The sequence below is a fragment of the Guillardia theta genome (assembly GCF_000315625.1).
Source record: "Guillardia theta CCMP2712 unplaced genomic scaffold GUITHscaffold_133, whole genome shotgun sequence".
Lineage (NCBI taxonomy): Eukaryota > Cryptophyceae > Pyrenomonadales > Geminigeraceae > Guillardia > Guillardia theta.
In genome coordinates this window covers 17,420-39,972 of record NW_005434541.1, presented here as the reverse complement: position 1 = coordinate 39,972, position 22,553 = coordinate 17,420, and the positions used below count along the sequence as shown (strand labels likewise).

At 55.2% G+C, this 22,553-nt stretch overlaps 6 protein-coding genes across 6 annotated transcripts; 3 read left to right on the top strand and 3 right to left on the bottom strand.

Moving 5' to 3' along the window:
- Positions 1-1,534: 1,534 nt before the first annotated feature.
- GUITHDRAFT_118718 (hypothetical protein) lies at positions 1,535-2,313 on the top strand (the record flags this gene model as incomplete). Its single annotated transcript, XM_005821987.1, has 2 exons — positions 1,535-1,657; positions 1,714-2,313. The coding sequence occupies 2 exons, from the start codon at positions 1,535-1,537 to the stop codon at positions 2,311-2,313; spliced, it is 723 nt and encodes a 240-aa protein (XP_005822044.1).
- A 105-nt stretch (positions 2,314-2,418) lies between these two features.
- On the bottom strand, positions 2,419-2,691 carry GUITHDRAFT_80127 (hypothetical protein; the record flags this gene model as incomplete). The annotated part of the gene is made up of 1 exon (XM_005821986.1): positions 2,419-2,691. One exon carries the CDS (start codon positions 2,689-2,691, stop codon positions 2,419-2,421), a length of 273 nt encoding a protein of 90 aa, XP_005822043.1.
- A 7,486-nt stretch (positions 2,692-10,177) lies between these two features.
- On the top strand, positions 10,178-11,549 carry TRS20 (trafficking protein particle complex subunit 2). Its single transcript, XM_005821985.1, has 7 exons — positions 10,178-10,354; positions 10,401-10,448; positions 10,498-10,541; positions 10,588-10,649; positions 10,700-10,785; positions 11,050-11,097; positions 11,145-11,549. Exons 1-7 carry the CDS (start codon positions 10,277-10,279, stop codon positions 11,187-11,189), a joined length of 411 nt encoding a protein of 136 aa, XP_005822042.1. The 5' UTR covers positions 10,178-10,276; the 3' UTR covers positions 11,190-11,549.
- Positions 11,550-11,700: 151 nt separating this feature from the next.
- On the bottom strand, positions 11,701-18,710 carry GUITHDRAFT_118715 (hypothetical protein; the record flags this gene model as incomplete). The annotated part of the gene is made up of 13 exons (XM_005821984.1): positions 11,701-11,831; positions 12,049-12,247; positions 12,370-13,629; positions 13,677-14,404; positions 14,779-14,887; positions 15,124-15,249; positions 15,298-15,368; positions 15,460-15,609; positions 15,681-15,750; positions 15,817-16,491; positions 16,678-16,909; positions 16,958-17,901; positions 18,510-18,710. The coding sequence occupies 13 exons, from the start codon at positions 18,708-18,710 to the stop codon at positions 11,701-11,703; spliced, it is 4,896 nt and encodes a 1,631-aa protein (XP_005822041.1).
- Positions 18,711-18,730: 20 nt separating this feature from the next.
- On the top strand, positions 18,731-20,015 carry GUITHDRAFT_166079 (hypothetical protein). The gene is made up of 2 exons (XM_005821983.1): positions 18,731-19,164; positions 19,289-20,015. Exons 1-2 carry the CDS (start codon positions 18,811-18,813, stop codon positions 19,886-19,888), a joined length of 954 nt encoding a protein of 317 aa, XP_005822040.1. The 5' UTR covers positions 18,731-18,810; the 3' UTR covers positions 19,889-20,015.
- Positions 20,016-20,039: 24 nt separating this feature from the next.
- Positions 20,040-22,547, bottom strand: GUITHDRAFT_118713 (hypothetical protein; the record flags this gene model as incomplete). Its single annotated transcript, XM_005821982.1, has 10 exons — positions 20,040-20,179; positions 20,230-20,321; positions 20,362-20,414; positions 20,535-20,570; positions 20,752-20,843; positions 20,892-21,037; positions 21,143-21,210; positions 21,255-21,293; positions 21,447-22,274; positions 22,341-22,547. 10 exons carry the CDS (start codon positions 22,545-22,547, stop codon positions 20,040-20,042), a joined length of 1,701 nt encoding a protein of 566 aa, XP_005822039.1.
- Positions 22,548-22,553: the final 6 nt, after the last annotated feature.

Here is a 22,553-nt window from a genome sequence, read left to right as displayed (position 1 = left end):
TGGGCAGCCCATGCCGCCCCTTGAACTCATGATTCTTGGTGTTCTGCGTGTGTTAGGAGGAGGGCACCGTTTCAACAATATCCGTGAAGGGAATGGGGCATGTGAGGCATCCAATCGCAACTTTTTCCACATGTTCTGTCGAAACATGGCAAAGCAGTATCACAAGTATGTATATCCCCCGACCTCGCCGGAAGAAATCTTCAAAACCACGGAGATGTACCGCAAGAAAGGCTTTCCTGGATGTATTGCGTCATGTGAATGCGTACATATCCCCTGGGACAAGTGTCCAGCCCAAGATCTTCCGTCGTACAAAGGCAAAGAGAAATTTCCAACAATTGCATATCAAGTGTGTGTGGACCATAGTGGAAAAGCTCTGTCCATCACCCGTGGATTTCCCGGATCGTTCAATGACAAGATGATCGCACGCTACGATTCCTTCTTGCAATCCGTGCATCAGGGAACTCGTTATGCGCAGGAAGAGTTTGACTTGTATGTTGGTGGAGGTCGTGTACAAACTCACAAAGGATTGTGGATCATGGTCGATCAAGGCTATCACTGTTGGAGGGTGTTACAATGTCCTTTACCTCACACAGTGGACATTGATAGTCGACAGTGGTCTCGAGCGCTGGAATCATGTCGCAAGGATGTGGAATGCTTTTTTGGAAGATTGAAGATGCGTTTCAGGTGTGTGAAGAATCCGTGCAACTTTTGGTACAAGGAAGAAGTGGACAACATGTTCGTAACATGTTGTATTCTTCAGAACATCATACTTGCGCATGATGCACAAACATCCGATGGTGCAGACGCCGCCGATGTTCAGGTTGAAGTTGAAAACAGTCAGGATGAGGAATATGATGGAATGGACAACAGCAGTGAGTCGTTTGCTGGAAATCCTATTGTATCATCATCCTTACAACATCGACTTCCTCTTGAGAATGACGAAGATTTGACGAGTATACAAAGTGGCTGGATGGAACTGCAAAGCGCCTTGATTCTTCACTATAAAGAAGCCCTCGCTATCGGCGCAGTGGAATACTGACAAGTGAAATAACGGCTCGAGAGTTCCGGGTGCGACGCTGCAATAAAATAGCTAAGTTTCAGTGAAAAGTTATCAAGGTATGACTGATGTCTGCTTGCTACGCCCACTTCCGTTCTTTTTCTGTTCCGCCAACCATTCCGGTCGGACTCGAGACTCTCCTGCGCTTCTAGGGGATCGGGAGCCTGCGGCCGCTGACAGTGAGGTTCGGAAGGCGATGACCGTACTGCATATTCTTGGCGACAATTTCGAGTTGGTGCTTATTCCACAACTGCTCCTTTGTTGCCATGCGAAGTTCTTCCAGAACATCAAGTTGCCGCAGTGCGGCGGCCTGGCCGCGAGTCAGTGACGCCGGGACTGCCGGGCCGCCCAGGTCACCGGGTTTCGGACAGTCCCGGGCCGGGCGCCGCCGCGCGGCGGGCCGGTCCTGACTGAGCAGTAACCGCCGCGGCGACCGGGAGTGCACCAAAAAGACATCAAAGCAGTGGCCCAAGTTCAATGGCGAGATTTGACCTTGCGGGGGTTCAAACGCTCATGGAAGAGGCGGTAGAAGAAGAGAGGACACGATTCCAGGCGATGATAGAGACTATGGAAGAAGAAAGGATGAAAGACAGGCAACTTGTGAGTTGAGATGCACTCAATTCTGATGATTGTTCGTGGACTGATAATCTTGACAGATCGGGGAGCTTAGAGATGAGATAGATTCGTTGAAAGCAGAATTGCAGCAGATCGATGAGAGGCATCAGAGGGAAATGTCCGCACAGCTGAAAAGACAAGAAGCATACTACAACAACCTGCACTCGCGCATGTTGGATGATGCAAGGAACGACGGCCTTTTGACGCACGATAGCCTTGACTTCGAAACGAAGCTGCTCGAGAAGTTACAGGCTGTCGATCGAGAGATGAATTACTTGAAGCTTGTGGCCGAAACTGCGAGGAATGAGCTGAAAGTGGAGAGAGATTCACGAAATAAGGAGTTAGAACAGGTGAAGAATCAGGCAGATCAGGCATTACAAGCCGCCATTGAAGAGGCGAACGAGAAACATTCGACCCGGATGCGAAAGAAGGAGGAGGAGTACCTTGCGGCCGTAAAGCGATGCGATGCACTGAATAGGAGACTGGAGAACTCTGACAAGGAGATTTCCATGTTAGCGCAAATGCTGCGAGAAGAGAAGGGCAAAGTCAAGATAGTTTACCAGCAAGTCAACTGCAACTTATGCGGAAAAATCAATGACTTCATCAACAAGTCAGAATCAGAGGAAGGAAAGAAAATGTGAGATTTGTTCATTCACGAGCAAACACATCATAAACGGCTCGTAGTGAAGCTGTCAAGGTATTCATTATTCATCTCTTCCTATTAAATTTGTAAAGGTTTTACGGTTTTAGCTTTCGATGAGCTTCAACAACTCTCGCTCACTTATTGCCCCCTTGTACTGAGCGATCAATGACCCACTGCGAAAAAGCACAAAAGAAGGAACGTCCTTCACATTGTACATACTTGCCACACTCTTGTGCTCTTTCACATTGACACTTAGAAAGATAGCATCTCTTTTCTTCTTCGACATTTTGCTGAATCTTGCCATCATTTTACGGCATGTCATGCAGAATGGGGCATGGAATTCAACCAGCACTGGCATATCGGGCGGCGAGTTCATGAGGATACCCTTGATCTGCTCTTCCGATTCAATCTGTCTTACAGCCCCCATTTGTGCTCGTTTGAACTCTTCAAAGCTGATCTCATTCGAATCATCTTTGTTAAGTCTGTCATACATCTCTCTCATGCTTTCTTCGTCTTGCAAAACTTCCTGATCCTCGTCCCGATCGGATTCAGACATCTCCTGAGACAAGGTACTTGTCCCGTCCTCTTCCTTCCACAATGATGGTCCAGGGAAGCCGTAGCGCAGCCCTGTGTCCACATCCTTGGGCCAACTCATTGCCTCTAGCCACTCTGCAGCGGTGTAACTTTCCTTGTCAAACCTCGGCTTCACATTTGCCTCTTGCAACAAATATGCAAATTCACGTAGAGAGTTGGCACCTTCCTCTGACAGGACCCACTGACATGGCGTCTCCTCCCCTCTGCTGAACTTGTAGACCTCAATTCCACCTTTGAGGACTCCCTCCCTTGTAACCAGGGCCACCAACGGATTCATGATGGATGCATAAAGAACTCCTCCCCTCCTCAGGGCAAACTCTTCCTCAGCGGAGGAACCAAGAGCATCGACGACGAGGAAAAGGTCGCTGAGCTCGTCGTAGAAAGATACTGACTTGTAATCGACGATCTCATCAGCCCCGATCCTCTGCTCCTCCTTCCCGGATTTGTCGCTGGTAGCGATCACGTAGCATCCCAGGGCTTTGAAGTACTGAATTGCAAGCGAGCCAACGGGACTTGTACCTCCTGTGACAATCACTCGCTTGCCCATAAGGATGCTTGTATTCGATATTCCACATCTCCACAAAGCCTGGAGGATGAGGCATGCAAGGGATGGGAAGACAGCAGCCTGAGATGCAGTGAATGTTTTAGGTTTGGTCACAGCAACTTGAAAATCAATCTCAAGCTCCTGCTTGACCTTCACCCCTGTTCAACCAGCGCACAAGTCAAAACATCGCCTCCAAGCCAAATCACTTGGGTCTATGTGTTTACCAAAAGCAGCTGGAGCAAATATTACGTCGCCCTTCTTGATCACCTTCACATTAGAACCTACATCTTTCACCATCCCAGACACCTACACAAATACTGCATTAGAGATTCAAGTTAGAATAGTGGACGACAGAAAATGAATACATAGGTTGTCCTTGCCACCATATTTCGACATTCCGATCCAGAATTCAATGACTCAATATCGCACTTCACCTAGAAAGTGCTGAGCAATACTGCCACGTATCTTTCGTTCCTTACAAATCCCAACGGCTGGTCGCAATGACCCCGCTTGCAGTTTCCAGAGTTCATAGCTGAAGACGAAATAGCTTCGACATCGACCACGATGCTAGAAGGAGGGAGTACTCTCATTTGAGCCCTGCGCAGAACATGTTCAGCGCAGATTCCATGCGGGAGGAGGGAGACCGTCTGAGGCCCATCAGCGGAGGCCTTTGGCCCTTGGCCTGCTGGGATGCTGTTGGTACATGGGAAATGCTCGCAAACCAGGCCTGCACATCACAAGCAGCTTCAGGTAATGAGTTGAACCAGCATGCACATCACAAGCAGCTTCAGGTAATGAGCTGAACCAGCATGCACATCACAAGCAGCTTCAGGTAATGAGTTGAACCAGCATGCACATCACAAGCAGCTTCAGGTAATGAGCTGAACCAGCAATCACAACACAAGCAGCTTCAGGTAATGAGTTGAACCAGCATGCACATCTCATTGGGATCTGCAAGCTCACATTGGTGCAGTGAAGAAACGCCAAAATCAGAAAACCCTCCCAGCTTCTGCACAAACAATGAGGTCATTTTTTCGAACAAAGGAAATCATCAGAAACGCAAGCATGGGATGTGCTTAAACCCTAAATGTAGGGTCATGATGAAGAGAGATCAAAATGTTTCAAGTGAAAAAATTCTGCAATCTCTCTTCATATTTTGAGAAATTTTGCACTCAAGTTTCGCTTGTCATCCTTATTACGGACCTTGGAACAGGATTGTAGTTTCATGCTATTTGTGAGTTTCTTAAGAGTATTTTCCATCACCATAGGATATCCGATGAACTTGCATTCAAGCAGGCACACTGCGCTTGATTCGAATCAATCAATTCTCTCAAGGCTGGTTGCAACGAAGAGGTATGTGTCAAGGAGGTACGAAACCTTGAGAAATGGGGTGCAGAACTAGGCGACAACGATCTGTTCGGAAGGGCATAGACTCGAGCAGAAAAGCGTCTGAATGATGATCCACAACCAACAATCCAAGAAATCTCACGGTGACGACCATCACAAGTGCTTGACACAGGAAATCCGAAGAATTGTTGAGACTTCACGGCCTACAATTCAAGACCATGAACCCTTTAGTCTTTACTTGCAGAGATGAATCGCATGCGTCGTGAAATAATCTGTTGTTTGTTCTCGTGCACATGGTCCTCAATCTCTTCCTTCCACACTCTGCATTCTCAACCATCATACTCCTTCTGATCTCGCTTACCTGGACATCGCCCCTGTGTTGCGACTCATTTTTCGAGGTCCCGCTTCTGATGTCTAAACCAAAACTAATAAACATGGCACAAGCCGTACCGTTTTTTTTTTAACGGCTTTCGCTGGTTTAGTTAGGGTTTACGTTCAGCCTCAGTAGTCACGGTGTGCGGCGCCGCCCGGGCGGCCGACGGGCAGCCACGCTGGGCCACGGTGGCAGTGACATCAGCCATGGCCCGCCATGCGCCCGGAGTCCGAACTGGCCCGCGGGGGGCCGGGCGGCCCGGCCGTCGTCCCGCCAACTTCGGATCTGTTGCTTACTGAGCTCCTAAGTTAGAGCCTCAGACATGCCATGATGGCCCGGCTAGTAAGTATGGCATGAGATACTGAAGAATCAGGTATCATGTGCCAAGTTCAACATCCGGGAGAGTCAAGCAACGAATCCTTGATCTCTCTGTCGCAGACCTTGGCAGCAGTAAGGTGAATCGACGAAGGGATGCCAACATCGACTTTCAGAGCCTCCCTTGATAGTCAGAGTTTCCACCTCAGCCCAGGGAGCCAAGAAGGGAGTAGACATCAACAAACTTTCAAGAGTTAGAGCTGGGAAATGTTTTATGACAAGAACATCGGAATGTCTGTCTCTTCATGTCAAAAACAAATGCGCCATCAGTGTGGTCGGCGCAAAGAAACTCCACGTGAAGAATCGACCCTTGACGAGCTTGCTGCAACCCAAGTTAACCGGAAAATGCAAGTGATTGCAAGTTTCAACCTAGGTCGAGATCATCTTCAGTTGAGGGTGACGGTGCAGGAGACTTCCGAGTTGTCGTTGGGAAGCTTCACAGGAAGATGGACGTGGAGCTTGGAGAGTTCGGCAACGCAGGCGTTGCGATCGAGCTTCTTCACTTCTGCCACCACTCTCACAAGGACAACCAACAAGTAGAAGCAAGCGATGAGAAAAAAGTAACAACAACCCGGACTCTACTTGACATTGCACAGCTCAAATTATTGTACACTTTGTCCTCATTCTGTTGTAAATCAAGATCGGTGCACCGATCAGACTAAGAAAAAATTATTTCTTAAAGCTTATCCTATGCGATCGTTCCCAGTAATCATATCTTGTGTTATTGCAAGACTGACATCTCATTTATACTCTGCTGAGAAATATGAACAACATGCAACCAACTTCCTCTTCCTGCCTTGGCCTCGGGAGCAAGAGCATCGTTCTCCATCTAATTTCCGAAAGCAATCTATCTCTAACCTACATAGTTACCTAGGTCTGCATTGCGACAGAATCAATCATTTATGGTGGCTCCCTATCTACGTCCTCCATTCCGCTGTTCTTTCTTGCTGTCCTCTTCTTCCATAGAATCATCGTCCTTATGATGTTCCTGTTGTCTTCTTACTTTCATGGTCCATATATCTATCCACGTTCTGCTCATCTCATCTTCCGGTTCTTTCTCTCTTCTCTCTCAATGTTCCTCTTACTTCTCATGTCCATGATATTCTCATCTCTTTCTTCACGATATTGCCATCTATATCTTCACTTTCTCCTCGTCTTCCTCCCATACAGCAGCGCATGTGTATCCCTCACCTTCGAGCTTGGTGAACAAAGACGCGAGCATTGAAGCGGTGCCTGTGAAGAGTCAGCCAACTGCTTCCCCCACATTTAGTACCCCACCCCCTTTCATACCTCAAAGTACCCCCCTTTTTCATAGTAAGTCAGTCCTTGAAAATCACCCCTACCCCTATCAACCTAAAGAATTCATCGAACGTTCCGTTACATTACGGTTAAACCGTTACTTCTCGGTTTCAAACTGCCAGTGACTCACTCGGACGGGCGGGCCGCGCCCGGGCCGGGCCGGGCGTGACACGGCGCTCACCGTACGGTGTGCCGGGGTCCGAGTCGGACCCGGTAGCCTACCCGCGGCCCGGGCTGGCCACACTGCCCGGCACCGTGCCCGGCGGCTGATGGCACTGCGGCGGCGGCGGCCGCCGCCACCGTGCCAGCCAGTCACCGGCGTGTACGGTGAGTCACAGAGTCACGCCGGACTGACCGGCGGTGTACGGAGTACGACCGTACCGTACGGTCACGGCCCGACGTCGGCCCCCGCCCCGGCCCGGGCCCAGGCTGTGCGGCGGCCGCGGGCTCAGACGCAACTTTGACTTGGTAACTGCATGCTTCAAAGCTGGGCAACCTCATCTGGCAATAGCAGGGTAACTTAACGAATGCCTGACGGTAGACTATCATTAGGCTTAGCCTGGTCTGACTCCGAGGGTCTTCACTTACTAAGTGATAAGTTACGGGCATCATACACTTGCCGCCGCAGACTCAGGCATGCTTTCCTCCTCTCTCAGCCTCCTCCTCCTCCTCCTCCTCCTCCTGTTGATTCGACTCGTGATCGCTGCCCTCGTTCTGCTCCTGCCGACAGACTTGAGTCACTCACGCTGATCTCGTCGGACAGGCAGGCTTACGATAAGGTCAAACTTGAAGCAGCGCTCCTCCTCCTTCCTCCTCGGCCACGCGACGAACCGCCGTCGGTCATCTGCAGTAGGGCGGAGAAGGGCAAGCATCTCGATGCCGGACTTGCTGGAGTTTCGAGTCAACGAGCTCGGGAGCAGACGAAGTTTGGTAGAAGGAACGAAAGAGGAGGGGAAGGAAGAGGAGTAGATGGAGAAGGAGCAGGGGAGCAGGAGGAGAGCGAGGAGAAGGGGAGCAGAGGAAGGAGGGGAGGAGGAGGAGGGTAGAAGGTTCTGGGCTGACCGCTTGGAGTGCTTGGAGGAGTCTTGCTCATCGAGGTAGTTGTAATATCCCAGACAAAACTCTGCACAATTGCTGCAGCAGCCCTTGGAGTAAGGGTTGAAAGAACTCCCATCCTCTCTCTTCCACTCCCTGTATCTGGAATGGAGGATCCATAAGTTCAGACGGACAGGGCGTAAGAATCATCATCATCTCCATCATCGTCATCATCTAACAACATCACCATCATCATCGTCTCCAACAAAATCATCTCCATCATCATGGCCATGATTGACATCTCACTACAACACCTGTGCGAGTTGATAATCTCATTCGTAGTCACGTTCCGTGCAATTTGCTCTGACTGGACGAGAATCTGATGTAGCAGCATGTGATGACGGAGGAAAACGAACATGTAGGGCAGGTAGGCAAGAAGGGGAAGATGCTGAGAAAGAAAGAGAGAAGGAGGGAGAGAGGAATGGTCATATAGGAGGCATGAGGAGGAGAGGACAGGTAGCAGGCAAGGGCGACCATGAGGAGGGTGAAGACGAAGAAGACGCTGTAGATCGCCAGCATGACGACTGGAACCGCCACTCCTGCTCCTCGCCTCACAACTTCATCCCAGGTGCCGGGGCAGGCGTTAGATAGCAGCGCCGATGTCGAGATCGAGCTTGCGGTAAGATCTGTTCGGTTGCCAGTCCCTCCTGCTCCTGCTCCTGCTCCTGCTCCTGCTGTCCCTGGTGTGGAGCAAGTGCTGGCCAGCTGCAGCTCCACGATCATGAACTGGTAGCAGGCATACACCCAAGAGCCAAGGCAGAGGTTGACGAAGAGGAGGAAGAGCAGGAAACACCTGGAGGACGTCAGAGGGGATGAGCAAGAGGAGGAGGAGCAGGAGGAAGGGGAGGAGAAGAGCAAGGGGGGGGTAGGGGCAGGAGGAGCAGGAGGAGCAGGAGCAGGAGCAGGAGCAGGAGCAGGAGCAGGAGCAGGAGCAGGAGCAGGAGCAAGGCGGGGAGGGAGGAGCAACGACTCACCGGTGATTTTTGGCACCGACGACGTTAGAGACCCAAGGGCAGTCATGATCGAAGCGCGAGACGTAACAGCGAAAGAGTCTGCAGAACAGTCACTGTCCTGCTTCGTTTCCTTCTGCTTCTGCTGCTGCTGCTGCTGCTGCTGCTGCTGCTCGTGCTCGTGCTCGTGCTCGTGCTCGTGCTCCTTCTACATTTCTCCCTTGCTCTACCTCCTTGTGCTCTACCGTCCTTTCACATCCCCTCTTCCTCTTCATCCGTCACTTCCATAAACGCTCAGCTTAACACAGCGATTCACTCTCACATCCTCCTCCTCCTCGTCCTCGTCCTCGTCCTCGTCCTCGTCCTCGTCCTCCTTCTCCCTCACCTCCTCAAACTCTCGCATCTCCCTCCTCCTCCTCCCTCTCCCTCATTTGAACTCCATGAGTCGGAGAGTACCTGCTGTACTTTGCTCGAGGAAGTTTTGTAGTCATCGCCGCTGGCACGACCTCCTCCTCTGATCTGTGGCATGGAGGATGAGGAGGAGCAGGAGGAAATGGCGGTACAGGCAGACCAGGAGGACGAGGGTGCCAAGGAATGTGGTAATGAGGATGATGGTGGTGGTGGTGAGGAGGAGGAGGTATCAATGGTGGTGGTTGTGTGTTAAGGAGGAGAAGCACGGGGACGAAGGAGGGCAGAGGAGAGGGACAGAGAAGGAAAGTGAGGAGGAGGGAGGAGGGAGGAGGGAGGAGGGAGGAGGGAGGAGGGAGGAGGGAGGAGGGAGGAGGGAGGAGGGAGGAGGGAGGAGGGAGCAGGGAGCAGGGAGGGTTCATTTCACCATTGGAAGATGCTTCCCTCGAGCCGATCATCCGTAAGGTCTCCCGGCATGTCGCAGCAGGCGACGAGCGTGTGGGTGTCTTGAGGCTGAGAGCTCTTGCCGCTCACTCCCAGGACGCCTCGCTGCCTCAGACGCTGTAAAACATGCTGCACTGATGGAGGGGATATAGGAAGGGAGCAGGCAAGGACGAGGACGAGGACGAGGACGAGGACGAGGAGAGGACGAGGAGAGGACGAGGAGAGGATGTGTATGGAGGAGCAAGAAGAGGAGCAAAGAGGAGGAGGAGCAAGAAGAGGAGCAAAGAGGAGGAGCAAGAGGAGGAGCAAGAGGAGGAGCTTGCTTGTTTCTTCAACGAATCTCCTCCTCTCCTCTTCTCCCTCGATTTGGACTGAAGCTGTCGGGCAAGCCACTTTTTTTTTGTTTTACAGTGGGCAAGCGTCCGAGGGGGAGCACAGGAGAAGGAGCAGGAGCAGGAGCCGGAGCCGGAGCAGGAGCAGGAGCAGGAGCAGGAGCAGGAGCAGGAGCAGGATCCAAGGGACGAGGACGAGCATGGCGACATCGTCATACACCTTCGTCATCGTCGGCAAGAACGACAACCCTGTATACGAGCTCTCGGTATCGAGCAAGGTTGCCTGCTGCCTTGTTCGAGGTGTTTCCCTGTGACCTGTAGCAGAGGGATGATTCGTCTGTCAACCAGCAGAACCAGTTCTTCATCCATGCTGTGCGCTGCCGCGCCCTCCCATGGTGGCTGTTGACCGCTGGTGGAACAGGCTCTGGACATTGTGGACGAGGAAATGTGGAAGACGCCGAGCATGTGAGAGGAGGGAGGAGGAAGAGAGGGGATGATGTCAGGCGTGTAGGTTCCTCAAGGTGGTGGACAAGTTCAATGACAGGAGCATCTCGGCATATGTGACTGCTGGCCGTGAGCGGAGGAGATGTGGGAGAACTGGCGGTGACGGTCGATGCTGGCAGACATGCGGTTTCTCCTGCTGCACGACGGGAAGGGCGAGGAGCAGGTGAAAAGCTTCTTCACCGAGGTCCACGAGCTGTACCTCAAGGTGAGGAGGAGAGGTGGAGAGGTGGAGAGGTGGAGAGGTCTAGTAGCCTGTCATGAAGGAGATTGGGACTGCTGCACCATTCGTGCTCGGTCGACTGTGTGCATGTGTTCATGATGGTGATGTTTCTTCTCGTGACGTTGTGGTCTGTTGTACACATTTACATCTTGTCGAACATATTTTCCATGATCTACATCCCAACCCTCTCACATACCATAATGATCTATCTCTACATCCCACGTTGATCTCACCTGACGTTCTCAACAGATCCTCCTTAACCCCTTCCACCACCCCAACGACTCCATCAGATCTGCTGTAAACCTACTCTCCCTCCTCCTCCTTCTTACCCTCTCCTCCTTCAGGCCTTCGACCAGCGCGTGCGGAACATCGCACGGAAGTACCTCTGAACCCTAGAGTCCAACCTCCTGGGTGGATCTGCCTTGTTGTACAAACTCCTTCCCCTCAGGGAAGGAGCAAGCGCGCAGGGACGTCGACGTTGTGTCTTCAGACAAGCAGGACGGCTCGAGTGCGAGCAGCATGCTTCCTTGCCGCTCATCGCTCATGGCGGAGAGCTGATGCTTGGCTCCGCACGGTTCTCGTCGAACTCAAGAAGGAAGACGGGGCTGGGGCGACACGGCGCGTAGAGAGCGAGGAGAGGAGAGGAGGGGCTCCAGCATACGGAGGAGGAGGATCTGTACAAGGTGATGGTGAAAAGGAGGAGGGAGTAAAGAGCGGAGAAGAGGAGAAGAAACCTGAGAAGCTTCTTGAACGGACTGTCTTGGGTTGCTCCTGTCTTCATGCACCACAGCAACAGCCTGCCGTCCTCACTGCCGCAGCTGAGAAAGTTGCCGTCCGAGCTGAAGTCCATCCTGGAGGAAGGGGAGAGTCAGAGGATGGGAGAACAATGCTTGTCCTGCTTCACTTGATGCAAGCGCTGGGTCGCTGGCAGAGAAATCCACCGAAGCTCCAGAGGAGTTGCAAGTTCGAGAGATCAAAGACCCTGACCATGCTGTCTGCTGTGAGCACGGCGAGCTTTCTGCCGCGCTGATCTGATTGTATAGCCAACGTGTCATGAAGAGGACAGGACAGGACAGGACAGGACAGGACAGGACAGGACAGGACAGGACAGGACAGGAGGTTTCACAGTAGATCAAGGTGGTAGTGGTCAAGGAGGAGGAAAATATGATGTTGTGAGTCATAGTGAGGATAGCGGATGGGGCAGAAGAGGAGGAGGAGGAGGAGGAGGAGGAGGAGGAGGAGGTTTACCCGATCGGATGCTGGCGATAGAGTAGCCATGAGACGAAGCCTTGGCTTCGTCGATCTCTTCCTCCTCCTCTTTCGTCTTCAACCCTTGCCGGTCGAAGAGCCTTGAGACGTCCACTGGCCGCAGGTCCAGGACGAACTTCTCCTCCTCGCCCAACACCCTTCCAATGTCCCACATGCAAATGACCCCATCCGAATCTCCCTGGTGAAGCAGGATGGTAAGGAGGAGGGAGGGAGGGAAGGAAAGAAGGAGGGAGGGAGAGAGGGAGGGAGAGAGGGGAGGAGGAGACTCATCAGCACCCTACTAGCAATACATGCTCTCACCGTAATGAGCCGACGGCGGTCGGAGAAGCTTCTGGCTGGAACGCAGAGGGAGTTGACGGGGGAGCTGTGGAGGCTGATGGTAGCTACGAGCTCTCCATCCTCCACCCAGGGGTTGCTCTTCAACTTGACGTTCATGCTCGCAGGCTCTCGGTCTAGGAGGAACAGGGGGATGTACCGCAGGTAGTCGGAGCCGGGCAGCGGCTGGATGCTTGGGAGAGACAGCAGCATTAGCGATCCCTCCTCAGCGGCCTTCCCAGCTGTGATCCGTAACACCCTCGCCTCCCCGTCCAGCGTCGCCCTCCCCCACACGTCATGGCTGCTAGCGACGAGCTGGCGATAGTCGTCGAGGTCCTCGGAGATGACAGCTGCGTCGCACATGTTGAGGACGAGCAGGTCGGACGCTGCTCCGTACCCGACGTCCTCCGGCAGCCAGACGGCCAGCTCGTCCTGCCTCCTCAGGATGGAGTTAAGGCGGAAGGAGAGGGAGAGGGAGGGGGAGAGTTCGAGCCTAACGCTGAAGCCGACCTCGTGGCTGGAGTGAAGGGCCCTGCCGGGGATCGACCCAGTGGGGACGACGATGCCACAGTCGCGGTGGGAGCCTTGGAAAAGGTCGTAGAGGGTGAAGCTAACGTCCTCCCCTGCCTTGATGTGCGACCTGACTGCAATGCGGAGGAGGGAGAGGGAGAGGTCGGGGCAGAAGAACAGAGCGCAAGGGATGAGGTGGAAGGAGGACCTGGAGGAGACGCCGTGGTAAGTCGTGACGGCCACTCGCTCGCCATGCTTCGTCCTCGTCCCCAAGTGAGTGTCGAGGCTGCGGAACCCAGGGAGGAAGACAGTGAGATGGTCGGAGGGGTGCAGGTCCACCATGGGTACGAACGAGATGGTCACGTCGTCCGGGACCCTCTCCTCTTCCCACACGTGGGCGGTCTCGCTGGCCGTGACGTCAGCCCTCCAAGGCCTCGGCGCGACTCTGGGCAAGACGAGCAGGCACTGCTGAGGCTTCACCGCGCCGCGAGGACGCCTTGCCTTCAAGGCTGTCCAGCGACGACGGAGCTCGTGCAGAGCACGGGGAGTTTGCATCTCCTTCCATACTGCCTGCCAGAACTCCTCGTCCTCGTCCTCGTCCTCGTCCTCGTCCTCGTACTCGTACTCGTCCTCGTCCTCTACCTTGTTCTGTCCTCTTCCTCGCAGCGACGTGTCCACAGACTGGGCCAGCCCCTCGTCCTCCTGATCGTCCCAGGGAGGACACACGCCCGAGCCCTGCCCACCACGTCAGCAGCGCAACGAGACGACGAGACGTCAGTCACCTCAGGGACGAGAATGGCGAAGGGCTGGGTTGCAGGAACCTTGCTCGCTATCCTCACATGCAGGAACACGCCCGAGGTCGCAGCCTCCGCCCTGATGAGCAGGGGCGCGTCGCTCTTGGCTAGAGGGAAGGGGAAGCTGCCCTGCTCGCAGCACCACTCCTCGTTCTCGTAGTCCATAGCCCACCCATCTCTGTTCACCACGCTCTTGAACTCCGCAGGAGCCGCCTGCTCCTGGGAAGCAGCGTCGGGCGCGAGCTCGAACCCTGGCAGGTAGACAACGAAGCAGTCATCCTCCTCAAACTCTTGCCGGGCGTCGAACAAGACCACCAGCAGGCAGTTGTCGACGTTCCTCTTCTCAGCATACAGCAGGTCTGCCTTGACCACCGTGCTGAACTCTCCTACTACCGGCAGAGCCTCCCCCCTGCTCTCGTAGCACACGTTCCATACCTTCACCCTCCCCTCGTACCCGGCCGTCACTACATGCAGCCCGTCCTCCCCTCCGTCACTTCCAACAGCAGCCGGGAGCTCCGTCGAGTCCACCGATGCAGCAGCATCGTCAGCAGTAGCGGCAGGAGAGGAGGCGGGAGCTCGAGGAGGGAAGCGGAGGAAGGATGATGAGTAGACGAAGTCCGGGTGGTAGAGAGTCGCTAGCACCTCGCCGCTCCTGACGTTCCAGACCTTCACCGTCCTGTCCGCACTGGAAGAGAGAAGCACATGGGTTGTAGCTCCTAAGGGACGTCAGCCCAGCGTCAGGACCGAACCATGGCTGGTGAATCCAGGGGAAGTACCATCATCATCATCATCATCATCATCATCATCATCATCATCATCATCATCATCATCATCATCATCATCACCACCACCACCACCACCACCACCACCACCATCGTTCCCTGTTCTTCTCTATCATCTGTATTATCTCCATCATCATCGTTTCTTCTCCATCGCAATCTTCTCCAGTATCATCGTCCTCTCAATTACCATCGTTTCCCTCGCTGCCTCTCTGTCCTTCACCACTCTCTCACTCCTGCTCCTGCTCCCGCTCCTGCTCCCGCTCCCATTCTCCTCCTCCTCCTCCTCCTCCTCCTGTCTTCTCTGCCACCTGCAAGCTTCACGGTAGACCATTCAAGGCAGTAGACAATCCCTCGATGAGCGTCCAGCCGTCTGAGGAGATCTCCATTGGACGTGTCGTAGATGTTGAGAGGAGAAGACTGCTGGAATGAATCAGCGAAAGTTCACACAGCAGGAGAGGAAGAAGAGAAGCAGTACGCAAGACAAAGAGAAGAAGGACGAGGACAAGGTCGAGGACGAGGAGGAGCAGGAGCAGAAGCAGGAGCAGGGGCAGGGGCAGGAGCAGGAGCAGGAGCAGGAGCAGGAGCAGGAGCAGGAGCAGGAGCAGGAGCAGGGGCAGGGGCAGGGGCAGGAGCAGGAGCAGGAGCAGCAGGACCACGTGATCATTGCACATCGCCACTGCCACGAGGTTCGCCGACGAGCAGAACTCGACACAAGAACAGCCGCCGGCCCCTGTCGCGAGCGAAGACCTGACCCTCTCAGGGACTCTACACCAGTTGCCCTAAGGGCCGCGATCATTCGAGTGCAGACATAGGAAACAAGGCTCTACCTGACGGGAAGCCTTGTCCAGCCTTGCTCTAAGAAGGTCGTGTATCTTGGGGTCAGCTGGCTGCTTGTCATCTGCTGGAGGAGGGGAGTCAGGGCTTGTTTGGGTCTCGCGGTGGAAGAAGATGGGGAGGGGAGGGAGGAGGGAATAGCGGAGAACTTCTACCTTCAGTCTTGAGCTGCGCGCTCCTCCGCATCCTCGTCACAGAGTCATGCTCCCCCGCCATAGTGCTCTCCTGCTCCAGCTGCCAGGGCATGGACGACCTCGTCCTCGTCACCTCCACGTGGACTCGGAGCTTGCTCGGATGCTTCATCACTGCAGGGCGGGAGCGGACAAGGCAAGGACATGGTTCAGCGGGATATCGCAAGGACGTTGCCCGAGCTCACCGTAGTGCAGGACAACTTCAATGGTCAACCGGATCTCAAACGCTGGCTCCCTCCCCAGCGAGCGCTGGACCTGGAACTAGGAGGACGGGACAGGAAAGTCACGCAGAGCAGCGCGCAGGCTCGAAGGATCCCTCACCCTAAGTACTCCCTCCTTTCCGCTCCCGAGGCCTCGTAGCGTCCCCTGTGGGCTCGTCGAAGCTCCAGTGAGCCTCCCCACCCAGCGACTGTCGGGAAAAGCGATCTGAACTTCGTCGCCCTTCCACAGGGCCTCGGTCGCCCGCACGTGCAGGCTGACGCCGGAGACCGCAAAGAAGTTTGTCAGGGTGACTTCACGGACTGAGACGTCGGCTGGGATGCTCCTGGGGACGATCTCGAGGACGGGCCGAGCGATCCTCTCGAAGGTTACTGAGAGGGTACTCGGGTACGGCTTCCAGGAGGGCCGGGGCCCGGAAGGCTTTCCCCGACTCCAGGACCTGTAGGCAACGCACTGGCTGTTGAAGTCAGCGGCTGCTGGGGACGGCGATCCTGTCAGACCCCTCCAAGTTCTTGACAGCCAGGGCCAAGAGTATCTGTAGAGCTGGAGATCTAGAGACTTCCCAAGGGACCTCGCAAGAGAGCTGGGCCTCTCCTTCCCAGCAGACTTCCTCCTCACGCCCTGGTCCTGCTCGGATGCCAGGTTGCTCGGCCGATAGAACGCCCACGCGATTCGGTTCCAAGGACGTTGCCCTTGCGGCAGAGACGAGCGGGAGGTGTCGACGAGGTCGATGATCTCGAAGAAGAAGACGACGTCTTCTCCCAGCAGATGCTCCACCTAAGGTGTCAAAGTCAGCCTGCCGGTGACGGCAAGAGGGATGGGTGGTTGCAGGCTGAGAGGATGAGAAGACGAAGGAGAGGAAGAGCGTGAGATCAGAGTCGTCGAGTGCCCGACAAGAGCGATGGAGGGCGAGGAAACCTCTTAACGTGTAGCAGCACAACAGGTCTCTTCTTCTCAACAGACCTCTTCGTCGTACAGGAATTCTTCATTCCAGGCCGGACGGTACTTTGAAGGCATGGAGGACCCAGAAGGCAGGACGTAGCTCTCGTTGCCGACGTCGGACGGCTGCGTCAGGCATGGGAGTATATACGAATATCCTTCTGCCGTCGGCCGATACTGGATCTGCCGGCTCTTGGAATCCCTAGAGTACTTCACATCGAGGACGGCTCGTTTCTCATACCTCTGAATCACAGTACTGCAAACCCACATCAGACACAGGACATCTGCAGTCCATGCAGGATACCTTAGCGTCCTGCTCTTCTTCAGGAACACCCCCGTAGCTCTGTTCACCACAGAAACTAGCACACAAACCTTGTCGATCTCCTCGACAGCGTCGAGCGGCCCGGTCCCCTCTACAGTGACAACAAGCACCTCATCAGCGGGGGAAGTCAAATTCTTCTGCGCGATCTCGATCATGTTCGACAGGCGCTGAATGTTCGCTCGAAAGAGGTTCGGCACGATGGTGCGGTTCGAGATCTGATCGCGCAGCCATGTCTTCACATTGTTGATTTCAACCTCGGCTGTCCCGCAATGCTGTATCCTGTCTCTGATCGTCTGCTCTTTCTGCATCAGCAGGTCTCTGTCGGCCCCTTGGCTGCCTCCCCCCTCCAGGGCGCTGCCCAGCTCCGACAGCACCCTTTCAAACGTCTGGATGCTCGCTGGAATGGAGCGAAGGAAATTTTCAGCTGCATTGATCACTATTTCAGCCTCTGCAACGATGCTGTCTGGCACGTTGTCCTCCTCCTTGTCCTCGAAAGAATCCAAGGGAGGAGGATGGAGAGGTTTTGCCGGGATCCGTTTCCTTAGGAATGTGGCTCGGAAAGGACTGCTGGAGAGCCTTGTTATCAGCGATGGCGACGTTTGTGCCCTACCGAACGATGCCTCGTTCGGGCTCGAATTCCTGGGAGACGAGTTGAGATCGATCTTGGGAGCATTCCATCGGCCTGATCTTGCCGGGTGATGGCCTGCTGAGCGGAATCGTGAGAGCCGCCGAGGGGTGCGGATCAAGCTGTCGTATGCCGAGAGGCTGTCGCTTGCGCTTCGTTGGATGGTGGTGAAGTCTTCTTCCGTCTCTGATCGCGGTGTTGGAGCCGAATCATGCAGCTCCCACTCACCATCGTCATCCTGGTAATCATCATTGTCATCCTCCCCCCTTCCTCGGCCATCCTTCAGAGGGATGAATGTCTCCTGGCTCGATTGTCACATCTGCGCATTAGCAACCTGGCATGAAGGGAAGTGATGAGATGTATGGGAGTGTTCCAGGTGGGAACAAGGAGACGGGTGACAAGGAGGAGGAGGAAGACGAAGATGGGGAAGAGGAGGAGGAGGAGGAGGAGGAGGAGGAGGAGGAGGAGGAGGAGGAGGAGGAGGAGGAGGAGGAGGAGGAGGAGGAGGAGGAGGCGCGCGGGCGAGGGGTAGCCATGGATCGCTCGATCTGCCCGACAGGAATCCCGAGGGCTCATACAGCACCTGAAGATAATGTATCGCTAATAGATGTACTGGTATAGCTTATATAGAGTTTTTTGAATGTATCTGTGATATATTCAAATGTATGTGTTGTACCTTATTTCTGTCGAGGGTACCAGGGGTACATCGCATAGGTTGGCAGGGGTGGAAGGCCGGTTGAGAGGGTCGTTACCCTGCAACCCTTTTTCATGCACAGAGGCCGATAGGGTCTTTCGGGTCTTTCGGCATTTTCAATGTCACTTGCGATATCAATGCACGATAATCATCAACTCTGACCTGTTGTCCTCTCACTCTGATATGATGATCAACTCTTGAACTTGTTCTCTTACTGCAGTCCTTGCTCCACCCCTTTCCTTGTCTTTTTCTGTACTCCTAATGCGCAATTTGACATTGGCAATTCCAAGCAATGCCCACTTGTTATGAACTCCGATATGCTCACCCTGAGCTGTCATGATCTTCATCATACTCTTGGTTGTTGGACAATTCGATCTCTTTCTAGCATTCCCTCCTATGGATACCCTCAAGTACATACTGACGTTTTGCTTGTTGTAGTTCAATGTCCTGTGATTATCGGCGAACTTGATACAAAAAACACCGTGCCCTTGAGCTTTCAACTGGGCGATCAGAAGCATGGGACAAGCTTGTAGCGCGTGCGAGCCAAGGAAGGTGGACAAATATGACATTGAGCACAAAAACAACTCTCGACTGAGGGCGATCGCCGAGCAACAGCCCCTCAGAGGTTTGCATGGAATGCACAGCCAGGCGGGCGTCGAGAGGATAGATCGAGACATGTCGTGCAAGACTCCTCGCATGATGGTCCCCGAGCAGCGGGTCGGGTCGGAGGAGATCTACGTTCCGAAGCTGAAGCACCGGCCCGACTCCACAGGAGGGGCTGCGCTGGAGTCTCCGAGGAAGCAGTCGGCCCTGGAAAATGGCAACATCGTGATAGCTCCCCTCGAGTTCATCGTGACAACCATGAAAGGGGTGAGTGCTGCTGCTGCTGCTGCTGCTGCTGCAGACGTCTGTCTTGCTTGCTTCTTGCTCGTCCTGCCTTTTTCTTGCTCCTTATGTTGACGGTGTGACGTATCTCACTCTCCTCCTCCTGCAGGGACTGTCTGTGAGCTCTCCGAGTGCGACTCCTCGAGGCACGCCGATGAGCACGCCGATGAGCACGCCGCGCGATGGGAGGGCCCCGTCAGGGCAGAGGGAGAAGAATGCTCATGCTCCCATGGCGTCTCCGAGAGACAGGATGGCTACTGGCACGAGGATGGAGCGAATGGTTACGAGGGAGCCTCCAGGGCCCTTCAGCCCGAACATGAGCACGCCGAGGAGCGGCGAGGAGACGGTTCTGGACACTACCCAGGCGCAGGTGGAGTTCTCCCCTCAGTACCCCGACATGCGCTACCAGCAGTTGCTCCCCCATCACGGCCTACAGCAGGCGAGGCCCGGACAGCCGTCAGTCTACACGCCTCCCATGCAGATGAACATGCAGCAAGTGCACTTCCCGCCACATGCTGGGAACGGTCATGTAGTACAACCCGCAGGCTCGTCTCCTCACAACTCTTTCCCCCCCCCTCCTCAGATGAACTCAGTACTGAAGTCTGGAGCATGGCAGCAGGGGACTACAATGAACTCTCCTCGCATCCTCTACCAAGGCTCTAAGGTCGTCTACTCCATCCCGGGAGATGAAGGCGGGAGTGTAAAGTGACGTGCTCGTCCTGCTCGCTTCCTCGCGCGTCGGGAACGAAGGAATGGAGCCGCAGCTGGTGAGAGGAGCGAGGGGAGGCAGAGATGCGATGGGCTCTTGTTAGCATCAATGTACAACATCTCACGACAACTTCTCTCCTCCCCCTTCTCATCTACAAGGTTGCAAACTTCAAGTTCCCTTTCGTCTTCGCCCCGAACGGCACCACTCTGCTCCTCGCCAGATTGCTCAGCGCGACTCCGCACAGCTCGCCGCAGGTTGGTCCAACGATCCCCCCTCCTCCTCCTCCTCCCCCTTGGGCTCGGCCGTCAGTCGTCTGCCCTCACGGAGCAGGGGAACCTTACCAGATATGTCGGTGACCCACGTGCTCTTTGTCGAGCTGAGATCTAGCAGGCTGCTGGACGAGAGGTCGGGAGTCGGAGCTCGAGCTCGGTTCCTGCTGGGCAGTCAGGTGTGCTGAGTTGGCACCCACTCACCCTTGGAGGTGATCGTGATAGCGAGATTGAACGACTTCGATCAGCTCTGGCACCTGCCTCTTGAGTCACGTTCCCTTCCTATCCCTCCCTCCCTCCATCCATCCATCCATCCCTCCCTCCCTCCCTCCCTCCCTCCCTCCCTCCCTCCCTCCCTCCCTCCCTCCCTCCCTCACATCCAGGATAATGCGTGATACTGCCTCATCGCACGCCTTGCGATCCACAGTCAGACTACGACAAGCACAAACAAGTGCATGAGAAAGTAGAAGGAGGAGGTGACGAGAAGGCGACGAGGGCGAGGGCGAGGGAGGACGAGGGCACAAGAAGAAGCGCGAGGAGGACAAGGACAAGGATGAGGGGGGGGGGGAGGACATCTAGTGCATGTTCGTTCACCAAATTCGCTACGAGCAGGGCGGCGTACTGTTGAGCCCGCGCGCTTCCTTGCAGGAGGACCTGGAGCAGAGGATGCAGGAGGACCTGCACACCTGCGCGTCTTGTCATCGTCATGCTGGACCAGGAGGAGGAGGAGGTACAGAAGTCTGCAGAGCGGGAGGAGGAGACTTTCTTGGGCGGGTCCTCCACCACGTCTGTGAGGGTGTCGAGGCTGTGGAGGAGGCTAGTGCAGCCCCGCTTGGCGAAGAGGTTGCCGAGAGCTCTCAGAGCATGCTCTTGCGCCGACCTGAGGTAGAGTTAGAGAGCCTGTGAGAGCAGAGCAGAGCAGAGCAGAGCAGAGCAGAGCAGAGGGAGGAGCAAGACAGGACAGGGAAGAGGGTGATTCGTGTACCCATGCGACTTGCGGAAGAGGCGGAGGAGGGGAGTGACCAAGGAGCTCAAGTGATGCTCTGCGAGCGACTAGAAACTAGTTCAGCAGAATCCGAAATGGCTTGAGAGCTCACCGACAAGTTCTTCTCATCCTGCAGGATGGTGGCCACCGTCTACACAGCCTCTTCAGTCACGGCAGATATGGTCAGGAGCAGGAGCAGGAGCAGGAGCAGGAGCAGGAGCAGGAGCAGGAGCAGGAGAAGAGGGAGCAGGAGCGCACTGGAAGGGCAGGTAGCGGGTAAGAGGGGGAGGGGGGGCTAGAGAACCGCTGCTATGTTGCCCTGCACTCTATGGGAGGAGGAAGCGTTGTCCAGGGTCAAGACGAAAAGCTCAGTTTTGACGGCGTCGCTCTTCCTCCTCCCCTTCCCCTCCGACGGTATGCTCGACACCGACTGCCTCCGGGCCCCGGAGGCAGCGCGGGAGATCGGGCCCGACTCGCTGTCCACCTCCATGCTCCTCTCCTCGACCACCGACAGGGGCTCGTCGTCCTCAGTGATAGCGTTTAGCTTCCCCTTGCTCGGCGTTCGCTTCACCGCCGTCTGCTTCTGCGCCCCTCCCCTGCTCCCTCGGAAGGTCGATTGACCTTCCGCCTGGTTCTGCCTCGACGTAGGACGCGACTGGATCTTGGAGGGCAGCGCCAGCAGCTCCGCCTGCTCGTCCCCTGGCAGCACCAGCAGCCTGGAGAACTTCATGACTACTCCTTGCAGCGTCAAGATCTTGCCCTTCAGCGGCTCATGAGCGCACACGAAGCGCACTATCCTCGAAGCATGCACCCTGTCCTCGTGCGCGCTGGAGGTCCCCACGAGCGTCAAGACCTTGTCCAGCGTGTCCTTGGAGGAGGAGAGAATCTGACTGACCTTCTTGGCAGCCTCCGGCATGACGCAGAGGTCGGCGATGAGGAGGAGCCACATGCTCTCGACCTCACCGCTGGGAAGCTTACCGAAGAGCTTGATGAAGGCGATGCCGCTTTCAAACTTCCTCTTGCTCAGGCTCTCCCATAACATCTTCCGCTGCAGGGCCATGGCGTGAAGGATGCGGATGACGAGCTGCCTGCCGTTCTCAGAGCCGTACAAGAACGTCTGAGTGATGAGATCCTGTCATAGTCGTCAGCTCCCTCCCTCCCCCCCTTCCCTCCCTCCCTCCCTCCCTCCTTCCCTCACCAACACTGTCTGCGCTCCTGACTTCAATGCCGCCTTCTCGTCTTGCTCCCCCTGCTGGGCAGGGAATGCTGCGAGCTCACGAGGGTCGACCTGGTGTGAGAGGAGGCTCTCCAGCAGAGAGTTCAGCTGATCGTCTTGCAGACCCTCGCCTGCTCCATCCTCCGCCGCCACCAGCCATGCTACCAACCCACCATCCCCGTCCACCATTGCTAG